Source organism: Staurois parvus, unplaced genomic scaffold (genome assembly GCF_062004578.1).
Source record: "Staurois parvus isolate SC_StPar_1 unplaced genomic scaffold, SC_StPar_1.0 ptg000086l, whole genome shotgun sequence".
NCBI classification, from domain to species: domain Eukaryota; kingdom Metazoa; phylum Chordata; class Amphibia; order Anura; family Ranidae; genus Staurois; species Staurois parvus.
Genome location: NW_028317882.1, coordinates 714,433 through 732,694, shown reverse-complemented (window position 1 = coordinate 732,694; position 18,262 = coordinate 714,433). Strand labels below are relative to the sequence as shown.

General features: G+C 39.2%; 1 protein-coding gene across 1 annotated transcript in view; it reads left to right on the top strand.

The window, feature by feature from the left end:
* The window catches only part of IDUA (alpha-L-iduronidase), a 200,776-nt gene that overhangs the window by 151,627 nt on the left and 30,887 nt on the right, over positions 1-18,262 (top strand). The window contains exons 5-8 of the mRNA XM_089669962.1: positions 5,018-5,113; positions 8,563-8,765; positions 13,076-13,255; positions 17,310-17,526. Coding sequence (XP_089526088.1) covers positions 5,018-5,113; positions 8,563-8,765; positions 13,076-13,255; positions 17,310-17,526 — 696 coding nt within the window. The remainder of the gene's footprint in view (positions 1-5,017; positions 5,114-8,562; positions 8,766-13,075; positions 13,256-17,309; positions 17,527-18,262) is intronic.

Sequence of the window (18,262 nt, the reverse complement as noted above, 5' to 3'; positions counted from 1 at the left end):
TTCTTCCTAGAGCACTTTACAAAATGCCAAATGAGCCTGCCCTTTGCTTAAAGGATTGGATTGAAAGATCAGCTTCTCATTCAGTAATTTAGTCTGGACAACCATTATGTAAGCAGCCTAACTGTATCACTTCTACCAGGGCTTCCACAGCCACGAGATGATCATACTTCTAAAGATGTGGTTGACATCAGCATTTCTGATATATCAAACCTCTTTTAATACTGCAGTAATTATTGTTCAACATCTTTGGCTGTGCACTCTGGTATATTGGGCATGAGCAGATGATCAGATGCTAGGGAACCTTGCTAATTTTTGATGAGGCATGATATGAAACAAAAATGACAGATCAAATGGAAACAGAAGAATAAAATAAGAGCTTTCATCATAGGTTCACTGAAATCATTATGCTAGATACAACTTAACCACTTGCTTCCCTAGCCTATTCTGACACTTCTCACATAAAGATCAACTTTTTTGCTAGAAAAAATGCTTAGAGCCCCCAAACAGTTATGTTTTTAAGCAGAATCCCTGGAGAATAAAATGGTGGGTGTTGCAATTTCTTATGTCACATGGTATTTGCACAATTGTTTTTCAAATGCAATTTTTTGGGAAAAAATACACTTTAAATATACTTTAATTAATTTTAATGCACAAAAACACAATATAATACCCAATTATTTGGTAAAATATAAAAGATGATGTTACACTGAGTAAATAGATACCTAACATTACACGCTAATAACCTAAAAATACCCACGCTCATGGAATGGCGACAAATTATGTACCTAAAAAATCTCCATAGGTGACACTTTAAAAGCCTTTACAGTTTACCAGTTCATAGTTAAACATTAGGTCTAGTGCTAGAATTATTGCTATAATGTTTGTGGTGATACCTCACATGTGTGGTGCAAACACTGTTAACATATGCACCTACGTATGCATTCGCCCTTGCACGCAAGCATGGGGGCAATTTATATTTAAAAAAAAAAAAAATTTATATTTATTTTACTAATAAAAGATTATACTGTCTTCTTTTTTTATCAGCTTTATTGCTATCAAAAGGGATGAACAATATCTCTTGTGATAGCATTGGCCATGACAACTCCTCTTTATCGATTTCTCCTCTGGCCTCCAAAGCAGCCGATCAAACACAGATTGGTCTGATCGAGCTGCTTGTCCGGTAACCAGCCAGTAAACACAAAACCGAAACATATACTTGTCACTTCCAGTTTCTTAGACCATAGAGATAATTGGGATGTTTTGATCCTCATTCATCTCTATGGTTAACTGGCAGAATTGCTGGCTGCAGTCCCTGGCTCTCCGTGGGATGGGATAGCCCAGGAGGGCAGCGGCTGTAAAAGTGATCCAGAGGCTAAGTAGCCACTCAAATGACTTTTAATGCATTCAGAATGCTGGCTGAAAAGATTGATATGGGGACATGGCTACAGCCATGGCCCCAGTATAACCACTGCAACTCAAGGACATACAGGGACATTCTTGGGCAGCAAGTAATTAAAGTGGAACTAAAGGTAACCTATACAAACTATGAGCAGGCAGACCTGTATTGCAGAAGAGACTCTCTTTTGCAATAACAAACACTTACCTGTCTGCTTGCAGTCTTCTAATGAATGCACACTGAGCTGTACATGTGCAGCTCATCGTGCATTCATGGTACTCTTGGACTCTTTCAGAATGACAGTCTCCCATGCGTGCATGCGTGGGATGACATCCTTCCCCCAGAAGCAATCAAGAGGTCAAAAACCTGGCATGTGGAAATGGCCAGGGAGAAGATGACGGTGGCCAGGGATGACATCCTTCCACCAAAAGCAATCAAGAGGCTGAAAACCTGGCATTCGGAAACAGCAAGGGAGGATATTACAGTGGCCAAGAAGGGATTTAAATGCTGGAATGAGGTGGGTATTGATTTTCAGTTTAGTTTCACATTAATGTGAACTTAGGATCAGATATTTTTTTTTCATGCTAAGTGTAAGCAAGCTAAGTCAAGTGTTTGTGTAGCACAGGTATTTATTACCTCTCACAAAGTTTATAGCATGCTGGCTTCAACAATGTACCACACCCCTACTATAGTTCTATCATGTATAATAAAAAGCATAACTTACACAAATCATAGTCTAAAATTATAATTATTGCTATACAATCATAATTGATTAAAAAGTCAAACACTAAGACATATAGTACAAGTGACCCGCACTTATTAGGACTCATACATATAAAAGAATATCTGATGGGTGAAAACCAACACATCTATTCTTTTCTCTATAATGCATTAGCAGGTATTTCTGTGATTCAACTCAACTCGTTTCATGTATAGCATCCCACTTCTTCAGGAGAAAAACAGTGGGGGGACAAGGGACATAAATCCTTGACAAGAATGAGGAGATAGCCCATTGTTTCATATTCTCCAGATAGCATTTGTTCTTCTACTATATTGTTAGCACAGCCTACTAAAGCTTCAAAGTAAACCTTCTACAAAATCTGAAACAGCCCTCAGCGGTCTTGTGTAGTTTCCTCTACTCCCGATGTCATCAAGAGGTGCAGGAGGGAATGGAGGAAACTATGTGAGACTGCTATTTTTATGCATGAAATGATCTCTCACAAAGATCATAGAACTCCCCACCGCAGACAATGTCTTTATGTTTTGGTTTTTTTTGTCGGAAGAACAGCAAAATATTTGTTTAGGCACTATCAAAGGTAAGCATCTACTTTTTAGACTAAGTTGCATGCTCAGAGATGATCAATCGTGAATCCTGATGCAGTTTTTGTTCATGTTTATATATATCTGGCATACATCCGTCCCCTACTGCGATCTTTCACTTTGTGATATTTTACAAAGCTGCAATGTTGATTAGAATATGGACAGTGCCACTGGAAATCAATAAACCAACCAATATGTAACATATACTGTGTATATCTGTATATATATATACAGTATATATATGGAAGAGCAGCTAATCCAACCCTTAACAAGGTATCCATATAAAGCAAAAAAGGCAACGCTCTTCCTTAGTATAATCTCAAAGTGCTGATAGAAATCTAAATAAATCTAAATAAATCTTTAAAACAAAAGTGTATATAAATCAATATTATATATCTATCTCAAAAATAATAAATTATCTCCAGTAAAAAGTGACCTTTTACAACTTATTCAATAAGCCAAAAATGTGGGAGAAAAAATATATAAAATGTCCAAACACCATAAAAGAAATAAATATATAAATATATATATATATATATATATATATATATATATATATGTGATTTTATCTTCAATATTCAAACCTCATGTGAAAAAAACACATAAATCACCGTGCGCAAATGTTGCAGTCTGATCACTCAGGGAGAGGAGACTGAGAACATACTTCTTCATGCCTGCAGTTAACTGTTGACTTCACTGCCACCTAGATAAAGTCACTTAACTGGAGTATAAGGATATCCTTTAAATGATAGAAGATGGAGCTTTTTTTAATACGGTAGTTATAATATAGCTGTATATTGTGACATGTATCATTTAAAATAAACAAACACACATTTTATGGAAGATATTTTCAGTGTGATAACTGGAGCAGAATACATGCAAACATCTATACATTTAAAGCTTTTTAAAGGCAGTATGTTTTATCCAGTAAAGATATTACTGATATCCAAAACAAACAAAAAATTAACAAATATGATAGCATATTTTATGCTGAGATGGCTGGGCATGTCCAAAAATATAGCATGTATTGCCACTTCATTGTAAAATGGAAAAGGCTGAAAGCCCTGATAGGATATTTTAGTTAGGGGTGGCTGATGGAGGATAATTTGTATCATCCTCTGCCTTTTGACATTGCTCAGGAAGCCTGTTGACAAGTTGTCTCAGGTTTACTCGCCTACTGCAGTTGTTATGAGGGGGTCACAGTTGACATTAGATTAGACATGTGCAGTTCATTTCTTTCTGAATTCGGATGAATTTTTCATTATTCAGACATTCAGATGTCTCTGAACTTCCAAATTACATTAGTAACAAATCTGAAATAACAAAACCGAATTCGGACAAAATTCAAATCGAATTAGACTTGAATTCGAATCAAATTTGTATACAAAAAGAATAGAATAGAACATAAAAGAACAGAATAGAAAAGAATAGAATACACAATTAAAAAATAGAATGGAAGAGAAGACAATAGAATGGAATATAATATATAAGAATATATTAGAATAGAATAGAAAATAATAGAATAGAATCAAATTGAATAGAACTGTCTTCTGAAAAATTTAATTTTGACTAAAATAGATTAGAATATAATAGAATAAAATAGAATAGAAAAAGCAATAGAATAGAATAAAATAGAATATAACTGTCTTCCAAAATTTTAATTTCAAAGAGCATAAATTTGAATTCTAATAGGATAGAATAAAATAGAACATAAAAGAACAGAATAGAAAAGAATACGATAGACAAAATAACAGAATAGAAAAAAATTAAATAGAAATACAATACAATAGAAAACAATAGACTAGAATTCAATAGAATAGAATATAAAAGTCTTCCAAAATTTGAATAGATTAGAAAAGAATAGAATAAAAAAGAATAAAATCGAATATAACCATCTTCCAAAATTCCAATTTAAAATAAAATAAACTAGAATTTGAATGCCAACTTGAACTTAGTTGAATATAATAGAATTAAACTCAAAAATGAAACAAAATACATTCCAAACATGAATTAAATGAATTTAAACAAATGTAATTAAACAAACTTATTTAGCTATTGAAACGAAACACATTTTTTTGTTCTGCACATCTCTACCTTGTAAATATTTTAAGTAAGAGGGGGGAAGATCTTGTTCCTGGAGTCACCAATAGATTTAAAGCTGAACTCCAGTCCAATAAAATATTATTTAGATGCAGCGAACAGACCATTTTCTATAACACTGTTGTTGCTATTTTGGAGATGCATTTGCACCTCCCCTGTAAAACTGTACTGCTGTAACATGATTCTGTTCTTATTTAACAGAAAAATATGGATTATCTCATGTCTCATCATGGAACTTTGAAACATGGAATGAGCCAGACAATCATGATTTTGACAATGTGTCAATCACCGTGACAGGTATTTATTTTTATTCTTTGTTCTTATTACTTAGAGGCATGCATTCTATACATTAAGGTAAAAAAACTTTTGTGTAACAGGATTCCCTCTCACCCCCTTTATACTTACCTGAGCCTGATCTCCATCCAGCGCTGTGCATGAGAGCAGCAGCTCTCTCTGCTCTCTTCCTCCTCACTGGGCAGAATGATAGCAGTGGGAATCAATGGCTGCTGCTGCTGTTAATCAAATTCTGTGATGAAGTTTCCTGGGAGGAACCCTTGAAGATATTGGCTGCCATGGAGTGATGCTTTAGGCCTAGGGGAAGCAAACTGCAACTGTCCCCCACAATAGAGGTGATGAATGACCGACTGAGTGGAAAGTAACAGAGGAACCTTTTCATGCTGTCCTACCTTTAATACGAAGACTGTGACATCACTAGATCCTCACTTTTCAAGGAGCCACATGCAAAGGAAAACTGTATAGCCAGTAATGCGTTAGTAATTGGACACACAATCTTCTAGGAAGATATGCAGAATACACTCCACCTTCCTTCCTGTTTTACATGTACATGTACAAAAAAAACTACAAAAAAAAACTATACTTCTCAAACCTGTACAGCTTCTATGGACGAGAGCAATTTTTTTTTCATCAATTCTGCTATAGCTATAGAGGGTCTCCACTAGATGTATTTTCTTTCTTATTCAGGGTCTAATAAATTTAAATTAAACATATAACTTTATTGAGACCCTGCATGTCTCAATAAAGAGAACCTGTCAGCTAAAAACTAAAAATCATCACAAAAGGGAATTTGTGTCTTCTATGAGATGGAAAAACAATACAAAAAAACCTTTTTGTTTGCAAAAAAATAAAGTAAGGAGTATTCAACACAGAGTGACAACTGTGGGGATGTAAAAAGGGCTCCCAAGTGCCACATCCTACCACAACTAATGTAGTTCAACCAAAGAAGAGGAAGCCAGAATTAGGACTTTAGAGGCACTACAACAATATTTCTTAAAAGCATTTCTTTATTAGAATATACATCATTACACAGCAATGCATAGAAGTTATCTGCTAAGAATGTAAAACCCCCATTTGGGGTGATGCATTCTATGCAGTTTCAAAAATTATAGATACATAAAATTATTTTGATCCATACAAATGTACCATGCAAAAAAATAAAGTTACACCCAAGCACATAACTCCCCCCTCCCCCACATATATGCACGTACAAACGGAAATGCACGTACGTGTGAAAACGACAATTGCGATACACATGTTACATATTGCTGTGTACGCCGGAGTGAGAGCAATAATTCTAGCACAAGACCTCTTCCGTAGCACTAAACTGATGACCTTTAGGGGCTTTTGAAGCGTTGCCTGTAGAAAATATAGGGTACTGAAGTTTGTCACCATTTCATAGGCACAAACAAATTTAAAGTTTGGTATGTTTGGTATCTATTTACTTGGCAAAAACTAGTTTTTTATGATTTACCAGAAATGTGGGTAATTTATTGCGTTTGTCCTAAAATTCATTTTAGTGTGTTTTCTACTAAAATTGTGTTTCTTAGACTTTTGCAGTAATATCATGTGACATAAAAGCTTGGCACTACCACTATTTTATTCTCTAGGGTGTCTGCTTTCTGAAAATATATAATGTTTTGGGGGTTTGTGTAATTTTCGGGCCTGAATAAATTTTTTTATACATGTGCATAAAATGCAAAAGTTCTGGCAGCAAAAAGGCTAAGGCCCCTTTCAGACAATGGGCTATTGCAGCCGCTGGATTCCTGTGGCAAGAATCTGTGGATTCTGGCTCCTGGAATGACCGGAATTTGCAATCAGCAGCAGACGCTCAGGCCATTTAAACTAATTGTGGGCTGACAGTGGCTGCTGTTTGCAAATTGCTGCAACCAGAATGGTCCATCCAGGCTCAGACATCTGTTCCTACCTGCAGCTAACTGTTTTTGTGTGTGGCTACATGCAAACAATAGCGGCCTCTCAGATTGCACAACCCGGTCATTTCAGCAGCAGAATCCACGAGTTGTTGCTGCAGGAATCCAGGCAGCTGCACCAACTTGGCTGTGTGAAAAGGGCCTAAGACCTGAGAATTGCTGGCAAGTGGGAGTGGAAGACGCAACAGTGGGGTATGGCTGAACATGTTACACATGCCCTGTGTACTTTGATGAGGTTTTTTTGGGTGTGTGTGCTGGCCCAGTGTCCTCAAATAGTTAATGATTGGTTTTCATTATTCTGAAACAAGAATCACTCCTTGAGACGAATAAGTTAATTTAGTCACTGGTGAGCTGAAGATCAATATTTATTTATTTATTACAGGTACTTATATAGTGCTGTCAATTTACGCAGCTCTTTACATACACACACACACACATATATATATATATATATATATATATAGTACATTCACATCAGTTCCTAACCCTCAATCTAAGGTGCCTAACTCACATTCATACATACACATACTAGAGCCAATTTAGACAGGAGCCAATTAACCTACCAGTGTTTGGAGTGTTAGAGGAAACCGGAGTACCCAGAGGAAACCCACGCAGGCACAGAGAGAATATGCAAACTCCAGGCAGGTGGTGCCATGGCTGGGATTTGAACCAACGACCCTAGTACTGCCAGGCAGAAGTGCTAACCACTATATTGATTGTTAAAGCGGAGTTCCACCCAAAATGGGAAGTTCCCCTTTAAAGATTGGTCCCCCACTCCCCATTAACAATTGGCATCATCTTCCCACTTCTGCTGCGATCGCCTAGGTGATCAGAAGCGGAAGTTGCCCTCCTACCCTCCCTCCCCGTAGTCTTGTGGGACACATGACAGGTCCCAGAAGATGACGGGGCCATTCAGGAAGCACAGCGTTACTCGCCACAAGATGCTAGCACCTGGAATACAGGACAGCAGGTGAAACGGGCTGCGGCGGGGGCAACGCAGGATCGTGGGACAGGTAAGTGGCTATTTTTTAAAAGTCAGCAGCTACAGTTTTTGTACATGCTGACTTTTATTTTTTTACAGTGCGAGTGGAACTCCGCTTTAACTATTGAAAGTGCTTCACCCTAGCATTACACACTTAAAATGTAGGATGTACTGGCAAAAGACTGGTAGTTTTGCATGAGCACATCATTATAATTTATCATCTTGAAAAGGTTATTCATCATCCTTTACACTTGCTGTTAATGCCTGTAAGAGACCTGTGGTGTAGCCTCACCATAGCTAAAATCTTTGGAATTATGCAACACAACAACTTTTACATTTACAATTTTCTCAAGGGCAATACTCTATAGGGGGGCACATAACACAATCATACAAGCTCAGTAGAGTCTCTTCATAGCTGTCCAGCATAGCACTCAGAATGAAAACAGTTTATACTGCTAACAGCAAATGTTGCTTTGACAGTAACCACATTATGTTTTATAACCTGTAAACCGATAATAAACATGCTTTTATTTGTGCAGGTTTTCAGAATTACTATGACGCCTGCTCGGAGGGCCTCAAACAAGCAAGCCCTCTTCTAAAATTTGGGGGACCTGGGGATTCATGCAGATCACCACCAAAGTCACCCTTCTGTTGGGGTCTTCTGAGCCACTGCTTCAATGGGACTAATTTTTTCACTCAAGAAACAGGTGTTAGGCTTGATTATATCGCCCTACATAAAAAGGTTAGTGTGAACTGGTGTAATATCTTAATGGTTGTTATCCTTTCATACACATGACATGTTCATACATGCACCTAGTGCTGTTATGTGTTTCAATGCATCATCAGTAGCTCTGATTTTGAAATTTAAAAGACAGATGTTTCTACAGACTGCAGATTTCTGACTCTCAGAAGCAGCCTTCTTATAGGATTAGTATCAGCATATCAATTTAACATGGTGGTCAGTAGGAAGTTATTCATTGCCCTTATAGGAGTAGATGTTTGCCCATAAAGCAATGCAACTGTGTGGTAGGTATTGCAAGACTGTAAGACCGCTCACACTGCCCGCATATTAAACGCTCTGGTGCATCTTTCAGTGCATCACACTTTTTTTTTTTTTTGTTAACTTTATTTGTGCAAAAAGTGATACTTCATTCATGTCATTCACAGCATTGACAGTGACATGCCTACCTGTGCACTGCAGTAAAATGCAACATGTCTGTATTTTAATGTAGATCACTGTAAGTCTAGGCTGCACTGTGAACGGGGCACATAGAAATTATTTGTTTTCTCTGTGCCTCAGTGGTGGCTGGCAATCACCCAATTTTCATGCTTACCCATAACGCAGGTGGTCAGACACTATAATTGGCTTCTGTGTTCTTCACCTATAGCAGCCCCCTTTCCCATAAGGCAAAGCAGGGTTGCTGGTACTTGGTTGCCCCCTCCAGGTTCTGTACACAATGCTATAGTATCTGGCTACCACACCAGGGCAGGCAAGAACTGAGCACAGCAAATAGGTACTTGTAATTGGCAGAGTGATTCAATGACAGTCAAAGTACAAGGCAGGCAAGGTTCACAATAGTCACGTTCATATCCATAGTCAAATGGCAGGCAGAGTTCAGAGAGTAGTCAATATCCTATCCAAAGTCATCAATGAGGGAATCAAAACTAGCAGGCACAGGAACAGGGCAGACAAGCAGGGAGTTTGGAGCATGTGTTACAAATGCAATATCACAAGCATGAGACTGCAGGTTTGGCTGGCGTAAACCGGGTTTGGTCTCCACCCATAGACTGGTCTCATCAATCACCTTGCAGGTGGACAGATAGACAGGGAGAATGTATCACAACCAAACCCAGGATGCTAGAATGAGACCAGCAGCTGTGATGGAGCTGCATCACTAAACACTCCTGACGCCAATGCAAAAGAATGCCAGTCACCGCACAATGCCTTTACAGTACAGCACTGGTTTCTTAAAACAAGTTTGAGAATAGCTTTTAGAAAGATGTAAATTACTCCTTTTTGTCCCAGTTGCCCCTTTTTCTTTCCTAACTTGTATATACACATTTATTCATAACAAATTGTAAGCCCAGATGGAAAAATACAGATGGTTGACTGCAGATGACTGGTTTTAGTGCAGAATGCATATCATGTTTGTGGTGTATTAAGTGTTAAGTGAAAATGGATAATCTTGTCTGCCAGTCTTCAGACACATCATATCGTTTATAACTGGTGATCCTGAGACCCAGTAGATGGGTTTATCTTGACATACAGTCACTTTTTAAAAAGGTTTTGGATAGAATATAGAAAATGTTTTGTTGCTGTAGGTCAGGGGTGTCCAATCTTTTGCCATTCCTGAGCCACATTGGAAGAAAAGGAATTGTCCTTGGCCACACATGAAATACATTATCAATAAGGATAGCTGATGAGCAGAAAAAGTCAGGCAGATCACAAGTTAACGATCATTGATATAGATAATGTACCTATCTGAGTAATAAAACTTCACTTCAACTTTGTAATATTTTTAATTATATAAGTAAAAGAGGGCAACATAAAACTAGTGCAATATTTGACACTGTTTTTGATAAACTAATGCATCAATAACCGGCTTTGATGGATGTAGTTATTATTGTTATATTATTATACAGGATTTACATAGCACCAATAGTTTTCTCAGCACTTTACAATATAATGGGAGACAATACAGCAACAATACAGTTCAATACAAGAGGGATAGGAGGGCCCTGCTCCTTGGAGCTTACAATCTAGGAGGGAGGGGCTAGTGGTACAAAAGGTAGTAACTGTGGGGGATGGACTGGTTGGAAGAGTAGAAGATTCCAGTATTAGCTGAGGGTAGGAAAGGCTTCCCTGAAGAGATAGGTTTTCAGAGATTGCCTAAAAGTGAGCAGAGTAGACGATAGTCTGATAGATTGGGGTAGAGAGTTCCAGAGGATGGGGGAATCTTTGGAGAAGTCCTGGAGACAAGCATGGGAGGAGGAGACAAGGGAGCTAGAGAGCAAGAGGTCATGCGAGGAGCAGAGAGTACGGTTTGGGTGATATTTGGAGACAATATTGGTGATGTAATTTGGGGCAGAGTAATAAATGGCTTTATATGTTATTGTTAATGTTTTGAATTTTATCTGTTGGGCAATGGGAAGCCAGTGGAGGGATTGGCAGAGAGGGATGGCAGATACAGAACGGTTAGTAAGGTGGATGAGTCCGGCAGCAGCATTCATGATAGACTGAAGAGGGGATAGCCTGCGATGAGGTAGGCCAATGAGGAGGGAGTTACAATAGTCAAGGTGAGATATAACCAGGGAAAGAATAAGCTGCTTAGTGGTTTCCGAGGTTAAGAACAGGCGTATCTTGGAGATTTTGCGGAGGTGAAGTCTACAAGATTTGGAGAGCGATTGGATTTGGGGCTGAAAGGACAGATGGGAGTCTAGGATATAGTAGCAATTCTCAATGAATACTCAAGGTGCTTATCAGATAGTTTGGTTCTAATTTGCCCTTTGTGCACTTCATTCTTGACAATAGTTGCTCGCAAATATAGTTGCTGCCGAAAACTGATAACATGAATAAGGCATGATTGTGAAGAGTGGGAGATTTTTCTTTAGGAAGATAAAACTTCTAAAAGTCCAGTTAGGAGACACTGTCAAATTTTACTTTGGGTGCATGTTTATGCTAAGTGTAAATTTAGTTTTACAAAATATCCCCCCCAAAAAATGAACATTTTTAAGTAAGTTTACGACTTTGAGCTGGGCCGCATTCATAGCCCTCTTGGGCAGCATGCAACCCATGGGCCACAGGTTGGACACCCCTGCTCTAGGTTCTGTGCTGAGGAGATTACAGCTGAATTCCAGGTATGGATTTTTTTTTTTGCATAAGTTTGTTGATCCACCTTGGACCAGTGCAAGTACATGTATACCGTACCTGTGGGATCACTATGGAAGCCACAAATCACTGTAGTAGTTACCACTATGAAGTAAAATGAAAGGCATTCTGTGAGTGGCACCCACGTTTAGTGAGCAACTCTCTGTGTTCATTATGCAGAATGGCAGCTGCTTGGCATTGGACCTGGAAGACCGCGATCTACAGTGATGTTCTACTTCCACAAGAATCTCACAGGTATCGCACATACATACTTTGTCCAAACTGGACCAATGTAACTATACAAAAAAGCCATACTTGGAATTCATCTTTATACCATCCTATCTTAGTGACCATTCTCACTAGAACAGAAATTGATGAGAAAAACAACATGTTGCAGTTGTCACCAGAACAGAGATAGAGGATAATTCTTTCTTTGGTGGCATTAGAAGAATAGACAGTTCCGCTGAAGTTTTCTTTCATTCCAGAGATTCCTCTTTGCTTCCTGTTGTGTCTCTAGCACAGAGCATGACATCCATAAATAGGTTAGAGATGGCAACATAGAAACACTGATAGAGGGTCTGATCATTTTCTAGTTATCCAAAAAAAGAAAAAAAAAAGGTGTTTTCTGATGGCTCCAGTCAGAACATTGAAAAAGATGTTCTATTTTCCAGCACATCTGACTTTCTTTATATGTTTGACATGCATGCCATAATCAGTGATTTGTAATGCTGGCTGAATTTTGCTCAATAAATCTCTAACATTTTACACCCAGTATAGTTAATGCTTTAACAATCCAGCAGTTTTGGGTTTGATTATTTTCAGTCTATGCATTTGGATGGAACCTGTAAATGTACGGTATGCGCCTATTCTAAATTGATCAACCCACTCGGGCCTCCACTGCCCAATGGTTTTGGGAATGTTCGAGCTCGGAAGTGATTTCATTTTGTTTGTCCTACTCTAACACCCTGTGGTTGGCATGGACACACCTGTGATAGGTTCCAGCTTCCTTGTTTAATGTTAATTAATGTGTGTAAATGAAACATGAAATGGCTTTCATCAGAAACCTACCTGCTATGCTTATAGTTTAATGCCCTCTTGTGGTTATACAGCTACATTGCTTGGTCTAATAGATTATGTTTAGTTTCTACCTTCTACTTGTTTTTTTCTTCTTTCAATTGTTGCAGGGAGGTGGAAGATCATTTCCCATTTTGGAGCAAGAAATCAACACTGTTTCTGAAATTCAAACACACTTTCCAACGTTCAAGTCAGTTCCTATATACAATGATGAGGCAGACCCACTGGTTGGATGGTCGACACCACAGTCATGGAGGGGTGATGTCACATATGCTGCCATGGTAGTAAAGGTGAAAAGTGAAAAAAAAGACACCTTTTTAAAGGGAGACGTGGGGAAAAGAAGCCACAGATAGGCAGCTATCTAATAGAAGTGAAGTGATTATACCAGAAATGATAGCATGAGAGTGGGAATAATTGAAAATATTTACCAATAAAATTAGAGTAATTATTGATATGATCAGAAACACAGGTGCCATATGAGTGATGAAGCAGTTTAAAGGGATTTTATGGTGTTTTACATTATGACCTTATAGAAGTTGGAGTGCAGAGGCCAGGGAGAGAGATCAGGCAGAAGATGAAAAGTTTAGGTGAAAGTTACATACATAGTTACATAGTTGTCTTGCTGAAAAAAGGCAAAAGTCCATCCAGTTCAACCATAGAAAGAAAAAAAAAGTTATAATCCTACATCCACAGGTGATCCAGAGGAAGGCAAAAAAAAACAGCAAAGCATGATCCAATTTGCTCCTGCTGGGAATAAAATTTCTTCCTGATCCCCTGAGAGTCAATCAGATATTCCCTGGATCAACTTTACCTATAAATGTTAGTATCCAGTTATATTCTGTGTATCTAAGAAAGAATCCAGGCCTTTTTTGAAGCAATCCACTGAGCTGGCCAGAACCAACTCTTGAGGGAGTGTCAGGGATCCCGGCTCCATCTGCCGCAATCGCGGCTCTGTCCCCCGCGCATGCGCATTGGCGGCAGATCACGCCGGGACACAGGAACTAGGTCCCGGCGAGCCGCGGCTGACAGGACGCCGCGCATGCGCAGTAGAAACCGCGGGCGCGCCTCAGGCGTCCAATGACAGCCGGGGGCGCGTCCTAGCCAGCCAATGACAGTTCAGGGCGCACTATTTAAAGATGCCCTGCACTGTCACAAATTGCCGCAAGGTCTATATGTGATCCTGAATACCTGCTCCTGCTGTGACCCTGTTTTTTGACCCTGACTACGCTGCCTGCCCCTGTGATTGACCCGGCTTTGTTCTGACTATTCTACCCGCTCCTGTGATTGACCCGGCTTTGTTCTGACTATTCTGCCTGCTCCTGCGTTTTGACTCGGCTTATCCCGACTGTTCCTACGGATTGATTTACCTGGCTGACCCTGCGTGTGACCCGACTACTCCTAGCCCGCCGATTCGGTACCTCGCTTACCCCACGGGGCCACTATCTGTACCACCCTGCTGGGGCCGCCATCCTCTTCACAGCTGGCTCTCCTGGTACCTACATACATCCCCGGAGGCCTCCTCGGCCGCTGGTGGCCCGCTCAGAGGTCGTGACCTGGCCCGGGACTGTTTCAAGTCCATCCCCACCATCAGGGGCCCTGGTGAAAGCACAGCCCGGGCTTAGACCCCACGCTCTGGGTAGGTCTACCAGCTGGCAGACGGAGGGCTCCGCCTGGCGGATCCTAACAGGGAGTCTATTCCACATTTTCACAGCTCTCACTGTGATGAAACCTTTCTGTATTTGGAGATTAAATTTCTTTTCCTCCAGATGTAAAGAGTGCCCCCTTGTCCTCTGTGATGACCTCAGGGTGAATAACTCTACACAGAGTTCACTATATGAACCACTGATGTATTTATACATGTTGATCATATCCCCCCTTAATCTCCTCTTCTCAAGAGAGAATAAATTCAGTTCCTCTAATCTTTCCTCATAGCTGATCTCCTCCATGCCTCTTATCAGTTTAGTTGCCCTTCTCTGTACTTTCTCAAGTTCCCCAATGTTCTTGTTGTGAATTGGTGCCCAAAACTGAATTACATATTCCAGATGAGGTCTTACTAATGATTTGTACAGGGGTAATATGATATCTCTCTCTCTCTCACTTTAGAAACCGCAGCTTGGCATTGCATGCCATTATTAAGCTTGTGATCTACCAGAACTCCCAGATCCTTCTCCACCATTGATTCTCCCAGTTGTACCCCCCCTAGTATGTATGATGCATGCATTTTCTTAGCCCCAAGTGCAAAACCTTACATTTATCAACATTAAACCTCATTTGTCACATAGTTGCCCAATTAAACAGTGCATTGAGGTCGGCTTGTAAGTTGGAGACATCCTGTAAATACATTATTCCACTGCACATCTGCAAAGACTGAAATGGGATATTTAAACTCAGACCCTATATCATTTATAAATATATTAAAAAGTAAGGGTCCCAACACTGAACCTTGGGGTACACCACTGATGGTGTACGTTACCATGGATAGAAACATAGAACATAGAAACATAGAAAAGTGACGGCAGAAAAAGACCAAATAGTCCATCGAGTCTGCTTGTTTTTTGTTTTTATTAATGGGATAATGGGAATGAATATACAATGAGTGATGAAGCAGTTTAAAAGGATTTTAAGGTGTTTTACATTGTGACCTAATAGATGTTGGAGTGCAGGGAAGGCCAGGGAGAGAGATCAGGCAGAAGATGGAAAGTTTAGGAGAAAGTTACCATGGATAGAAACATAGAACATAGAAAAGTGACGGTAGAAAAAGACCGAGTAGTCCATCGAGTCTGCTCGTTTTTTGTTTTTTATAATGGAAGTGAAAATCCAATGATGAGGCAGACCCACTAGTTGGATGGTCGACATCACAGTCATGGAGGAGTGATGTCACATATGCTGCCATGGTAGTAAAGGTGAAAAGCAAAAAAAAAAGACACCTTTGTAAAGGGAGATGTGGGGAAAAGAATACGCAGATAGGCAGCTATCTAATAGAAGTGTTGTGATTATACCAGCAAGGATACCACGAGAGTGGGAATCATTGAAAATATTCATCATTAAAATGAGTATTTATTGATATGATTAGCAACACAGGTGCCACATGAGTGATGCAGCAGTTTAAAGGGATTTTACGGTGTTTTACATTATGACCTTGTAGAAGCTGGAGTGCAGGGAAGGCCAGGGAGAGAGATCAAGCAGAAGATGGCAAGTTTAGGCAAACGTTACCATGGATAGAAACCTGTGGGGTATTTCGGTTTTGTGCTGCCCTAGGCAACAAAAAAATAGAAGCCCCCCCTTCCCCCAGGGCAAGAGAGCCTGACACCGACCAACACCCCCCCCTTCCCCCCCCATGGAGAGAACCTAACATTGATCAACAACACACCTGCCCCCCCCCCACCCTAGAGAGCTTTGAACTAACATACAACCCCCCCTTCCCGGAGAGAGAAAGAGAGACACATCGCTGGGAACAAGCGTCAGTCTGCAGCCTCTCTCAGATCCCACCTGGTTCCCATACCGCATGTATCCCTTCTTCCGGGGGGGGGCACTTCTGCCCCCCTGAAAAATGCTGCCCTAGGCAGATGCCTTTCTTGCCTTGTGGTAAATACAGCCCTGATAGAAACATAGAACATAGAAACATAGAGTGATGCCAGATAAAGACAGACATGTTACACAGTTAAGACACCAGAATATTCAAGTGACATTATTAGAGCAGTTGTCACCGGAGCTGTCTTTTTCCACTAGGAAAATCCAGGAACAAGGGGTAACTGTTTAAAGTAACTAAATGTTCCTATTTTTTTCACCCTTATGCTGTGTAGAGTAAAAGGTTAGCTTATTATATTAGTTGACTTTATATAGCAACAAGGTTTATAGCAAATCCACATAAGCAGACACTAGTGATGAGTGCATGTGTAGGTCACTAACGTGTGCATGTACTAAGTACCAAAACACGTGTGTTTTTTTGTTTGGTATTGTTTGTGTATCTGTATTTATATAATTAGGTATAAACTACAGGGTGAGCTTTATCTTCTTAGGAAGACAACCCCTGGCAAAGTATTGCTAAGATCCTTTCCATCATCTGATTAGGTGCTGAGTAAGCCTAATAAAGGCTAGTTTTAGTACTTTGTAGTTCCTTGACATCAGTTCATATGCAACAGAACACACTTTTTTTTATCTTGGAAAGTGTAAATGATGCCTTTATACAACAATAGGTAATATAATGATATGCATTTAAGTTAGCATCATTTTTAAATCTGATGTGAACTAGTAAATCTGAATGTCATAGTTTTATTTTATTTTTTGTCTGTGTTTGGTTGTTCTACTTATACCACTTTCACTACTTTGATTTCTGTTATTTAGGTAATAGATGAACACTTAGACTACATGCTGTCAAAAGAAAATCAAAGAATGAACTACAGCTTGCTAAGTAACGATAATGCCTTCATGAACTATTACCCTCACTACTTTATTCAGAGGACACTGACAGCAAGATTCCAGATGAACAACACTAAGCCCCCACATGTCCAGATGGTGAGAAAACCAGTGCTAACTGTAATGGGCTTGCTGGCATTATTAGGTACATGTTTGTTTTTCATCATTTCTCATACAACAAAACATGGCAAATGAAAAAGGTTTATTAAAAAGTCACATTTAAAATTCAAAATTATCTGTTTTACTAAACAAAAGTCGCATTTGAAATTCAAAATAGGAAAAATATCTGTTTTATTAGACAATAATTTGACTGTCGATTGGTTTGCCTGAAAAAAAAAAAGTTATACATATAAGATATATCTTCTGTGGTAGAGGGACTTGTAGGTATCAGTGGAACACAAATGTGGTCATTACCACATTGATTTTTTATAAATACAAATGGTGAAGCGCTATAAATAAATAACAGTAAATAAATTATGCTTCAAAGTGCTACATAAGTGACATTCCAAAGTGACAATGTGCAAAAAAAGTGGACCTATATACAGTGCAGATGAACCCCCACACAATAGGAGTAATATAAGTGATAAAATAAATAAAATTACTCCAATTAATAAGTGCTATAAATATCTAATAACAATTGATTGATAAATACCAAACAAACATATAAAGTGATGACATAAAATTGATCCCAAATAAAGTGCAATACAAATCCCTCACAGTCCCAGTGGGGGACATATATAGTGATTTAATTAACCACTTGCCTACCAGGCACTTATACCCCCTTATGTACCAGGCCAATTTTCAGCTTTCAGCGCTGCCGCACTTTGATTGACAATTGCGCGGTCATGCAACATTGTACCCATATGAAATTTTGATCATTT